Source organism: Rhinoderma darwinii, unplaced genomic scaffold (genome assembly GCF_050947455.1).
Source record: "Rhinoderma darwinii isolate aRhiDar2 unplaced genomic scaffold, aRhiDar2.hap1 Scaffold_4371, whole genome shotgun sequence".
Taxonomy (NCBI): domain Eukaryota; kingdom Metazoa; phylum Chordata; class Amphibia; order Anura; family Rhinodermatidae; genus Rhinoderma; species Rhinoderma darwinii.
The window spans coordinates 1-4,300 of record NW_027463856.1 but is presented as its reverse complement, the minus strand read 5'-3'; the positions used below and the strand labels follow the sequence as shown (position 1 = coordinate 4,300).

Sequence of the window (4,300 nt, the reverse complement as noted above, 5' to 3'; positions counted from 1 at the left end):
TGTCCCCACTCTAGTCTCTCCTTCCTACAACTCCCATCATGCCATACAGAGGAGAGACAGCTACAGGCGTGTCCAGTGGAGCTCTTCCATGACAATGTCTCCTGTAGATGGCGCCATACACCTCCCACTCTGTAGATAGCGCCACCCATCTCCCCTGTAGGTACCATAATTAAGGTACGTTCATACGGCTTATTTTTGGCCGTGTTTCGGGCCGTAAATGGTTAAAAAAATCTGCTTCAGAACGTCTCTAAACACCTGCCCATTGATCTCAATGGGAAAAACGGCGTTCTGGTCTGATGGGCTGTTTTTTTACGAGGCCGTTTGAAAAACAGCCGCGTAAAATAAACGGCTACGAAAAAGAAGTGCAGGTCACTTCTTGGCACGTTTTTGCAGCTGGTTTTCATTGACTCTAGAAAACAGCTACAAAACGGCCGTGAAAATCGCGAGTGACATAAAAAACTTCTGAAAACAAGGAGCGGTTTTCCCTTGAACAGCTCCGTATTTTCAGACGTTTTTGAGTTTGCATGTGAACAGAGCCTAACAACTCCCTATGTGAGCGGAATCCACAGCCAGAGCGGGGATTCCGCTGCTTGAGGAGCCCCTGACATCACTGACTATATATGGACAGTGATGTCAGGGTCTCCTGCAGGAGTGGAATCGCCGCTCTGAGATTCCGCTCACATAGGGATCCGTGATGGCGCTATCTACATGGGGGAGGGGATCGGGCTCTGAGCGACGTCACGCTGTAGTTCAGATCCGCCCGACGTTTGTGTAAACTTGATTCTGGTTCGGCCATTACTCGAAGAACAGTTTGGCGAGTCTGATTTTGGTCACGTGGCGCTGGACATTGGTGGTGCGGATTTTGCGGCGTTTTTCTCAGTGTTGGGGGATGGTGTCGTCTCCTCTGAAAAACGCAGCAATTCAGTCCATTTTCCGCAGCAGGGAATTGACATGTACGAAAAATACGCAGCGCAGGTCAATTTCTGCTCGGGGTTCCGGATGGTAAATCCACAGAAATTCCACTACGTGCGGACAAACCCTTTCTCAAGTCACATCAAGAGCTGCAGTCACAGTTGTGCTGGCTTCCTGTTAGCTCTCAGACTTTCTATCTCACTGCTGCCCCCTGGTGGATCAATGGTTGTAAAAACAAACAACAAAACCGCAGTAGAACTGCATTTATTTGATACGTTTTCCTGCTGCTGTCACTGCGTGAGGAGGGGGAGGGGACAGGACGCGCTCTTTCGTATGGCTTATCATTTCCCTTCGGGGCACCAAGAACGGACGTTGATCCAGAATGACTGTAGTCGCCTTAATTTACTATCGGGAAAAAAATTCAACTTCATTTTTCCTCCGACGCCTCATGGAAACACGGCGAAGAAATCAGGGGAGCAGCGTGGCCCCTTCATTCGTGGATTAGTGAGGGTCCCGGCACAAGGATCTGCACTGATGTGACCGTCTGTGTCGGTAACTAAAAGTGAAGTTCCCCTTTAAAAAGAATAAAGAAAAAAATGTACAACAAATGCCGAAAATAATAAAATGTGGAGTCATGAAATGCGTCCGTGACCTGCTTATCCAAGTAATCACAAGTGAGTGCTGCCCCCCGTGGTGAGGAGGAGGGATTGCACCTTTCGCCATACTGACTGCATCGTCCCGATCCAGCATGAGTCGCCATCCTTAGCATTATGTAGAGGAATGTCACTGAGGTGTGAGGCACTGACCAGCTGATGCCTCCGGTTAGACGCTCGTGTGTTCGTGATGAGCGGCGTCTGTCGCCACGTGTGACGCCTTTATAACAATCAGTGACAATTCTGGCACCTGGGATCACATTTCCTTCCGTTCACATTGCACTGACATCCCCCGGACGTGTCACCGGGACCCTGCGCACAGAGGAAAAGAGGGGTCAATATCAGCGGCGAGCGGACGACTCCCTAGAGAAAGATGGCGGCCTGCGTCACGCAAAGCCCGAGTGTCGTACGTCATTAGTCACGTGATGCGATGACCCCGGGATGTGAGTCACCTGGACACTTTACAGCCGCACTGCGTTTCACTTCACCATTTACAAGATCTCTGCTTGATGTCCATGAATAGGAACATTCCATTTTACACACAGAGGCTCCAAACCCCATCCAGGCCTAGTCCTGCTCACACAGCTGAAGGCCAAACAACGTAGATTAGAGCGATCAACCTGGAGTTCAAGATAGGAAAGGGATTTCTGCTGCGGTGTTTAGCTCACAGGGGATTGACTTGACTGATACATTGTTACAAACCCTCAGCTGTGCGAGCAGGACGTTTTAATCTCTGAAGGTAAACAAAGACATTTCCATTCACTGAGAGCAAGCAGCGATCTTGAATATGGAGAGGAATTGAAACAAATTCTATTAGAAAGTCGCAAAACTTTATTGACACGACAAAACCTTCACAAATGACAGCAGATGAATTGGGGACTGTCTGGATCTATGACGGGGGGGGGCGCTGTATATACAGATGAGGGGGTGATCCAGTGACTACAAACCCCCCCATTCTCTGATCGGACGCCATCTTACCTGTGGCCCCCAGCGAGGGCCCTTGGTGACCCAGCAGATCTCAGTCTGACACATAGTACAGCGGATCCAGTCACAGCCGTCCTTCTTCTGGACGATAATCTCACACGCCGGACAATACATGGCCTCCCCCGCCTGCACCAGGGTCTGAGGAGACAGGACATTCACATTACACAGGCCCGCTCACCGCCTCGCGCTACAGGCGCCGCACGCCCCGCTCACCGCCTCCCACTACATGCCCCGCTCACCGCCTCCCACTACATGCACCGCACGCCCCGCTCACCGCCTCCCCCTGCAGGCGCCGCACGCCCCGCTCACCGCCTCCCCCTGCAGGCGCCGCACGCCCCGCTCACCGCCACCCCCTGCAGGCGCCGCACGCCCTGCTCACCGCCTCCCCCTGCAGGCACCGCACGCCCCGCCCACCGCCTCCCCCTGCAGGCCCCGCCCACCGCCTCCCCCTGCAGGCGCCGCACGCCCCGCTCACCGCCTCCCCCTGCAGGCGCCGCACGCCCCGCCCACCGCCTCCCCCTGCAGGCGCCGCACGCCCGCTCACCGCCTCCCCCTGCAGGCGCCGCAATAGATTCACTGCAAGTCAGGAGATGCCAATAAGGCTATGTGCACACACACTAATTACGTCCGTAATTGACGGACGTATTTCGGCCGCAAGTCCCGGACCGAACACAGTGCAGGGAGCCGGGCTCCTAGTATCATAGTTATGTACGACGCTAGGAGTCCCTGCCTCGCTGCCGGACAACTGTCCTGTGCAGAAAACATGATTACAGTACGGGACAGTTGTCCTGCAGCGAGGCAGGGACTCCTAGCGTCGTACATAACTATGATGCTCCCGGCTCCCTGCACTGTGTTCGGCCCGGGACTTGCGGCCGAAATACGTCCGTCAATTACGGACGTAATTAGTGTGTGTGCACATACCCTAAAGCTCACACCCAGACACCTCTGCTAGTGTGTGGAGGGGTCTGTCTACTGGTGTGTGGAGGGGTCTGTCTACTGATGTGTGGAGGGGTCTGTCTACTGGTGTGTGGGGGGGTCTGTCTACTGGTGTGTGGAGGGGTCTGTCTACTGGTGTGTGGAGGGGTCTGTCTACTGGTGTGTGGAGGGGTCTGTCTACTGGTGTGTGGAGGGGTCTGTCTACTGGTGTGTGGGGAGGGTCTGTCTACTGGTGTGTGGGGGGGTCTGTCTACTGGTGTGTGGGGGGGTCTGTCTACTGGTGTGTGGGGGGGTCTGTCTACTGGTGTGTGGGGGGGTCTGTCTACTGGTGTGGGGGGGGGGGGTCTGTCTACTGGTGTGTGGGGGGGGTCTGTCTACTGGTGTGGGGGGGTCTGTCTACTGGTGTGTGGGGGGGGTCTGTCTACTGGTGTGGGGGGGGGGTCTGTGTACTGGTGTGGGGGGGGGTCTGTCTACTGGTGTGGGGGGGTCTGTCTACTGGTGTGTGGGGGGGGGGGGGTTTCACTGTTGGTCGGAGAGCAGATGTCTTGTGTAATTGGTTCTGAATTGTTGCTGCTGGAGACTGTGGATCGACCCCCCCCCCCCCCATAGCGCAGACAGTATTACAGTCACATGACCGCACCTTCAGCATTTCGCTGGTCTGTTTGGCAGCGGCGTCGTTCTGGCCACGGATTCGCAGGTCGTCCTGGTATTCTTTGCAGTTCATCCCATCATGTATGGCCTGAGGGAGGGACAAGTTTATACAGGTGGAGTTTGAATAAATGTTAAGGGTGCACCCACCCCGGGACCCCAAACCA

General features: G+C 54.7%; 1 protein-coding gene across 1 annotated transcript; it reads right to left on the bottom strand.

Moving 5' to 3' along the window:
- Positions 1–1,160: 1,160 nt before the first annotated feature.
- Positions 1,161–4,266, bottom strand: LOC142713998 (ranBP-type and C3HC4-type zinc finger-containing protein 1-like). Its single transcript, XM_075848626.1, has 3 exons — positions 4,126–4,266; positions 2,544–2,687; positions 1,161–1,877 (listed from the first exon to the last, which is right to left on the bottom strand). The coding sequence occupies exons 1-3, from the start codon at positions 4,207–4,209 to the stop codon at positions 1,797–1,799; spliced, it is 309 nt and encodes a 102-aa protein (XP_075704741.1). The 5' UTR covers positions 4,210–4,266; the 3' UTR covers positions 1,161–1,796.
- Between the last annotated feature and the right edge of the window lie 34 nt (positions 4,267–4,300).

What these genes read in the sequence shown, in the direction of transcription:
- LOC142713998 (XM_075848626.1), bottom strand. Translation starts at nt 4,209, where the DNA reads ATGAACTGCAAAGAATACCAGGACGACCTGCGAATCCGTGGCCAGAAC. An exon ending in AGACCAGCGAAATGCTGAAG is followed by an intron (nt 2,688 to 4,125) that starts GTGCGGTCATGT and finishes CTGTCTCCTCAG; the next exon opens with ACCCTGGTGCAGGCGGGGGA. An exon ending in GCCCTCGCTGGGGGCCACAG is followed by an intron (nt 1,878 to 2,543) that starts GTAAGATGGCGT and finishes CTCTGTGCGCAG; the next exon opens with GGTCCCGGTGACACGTCCGG.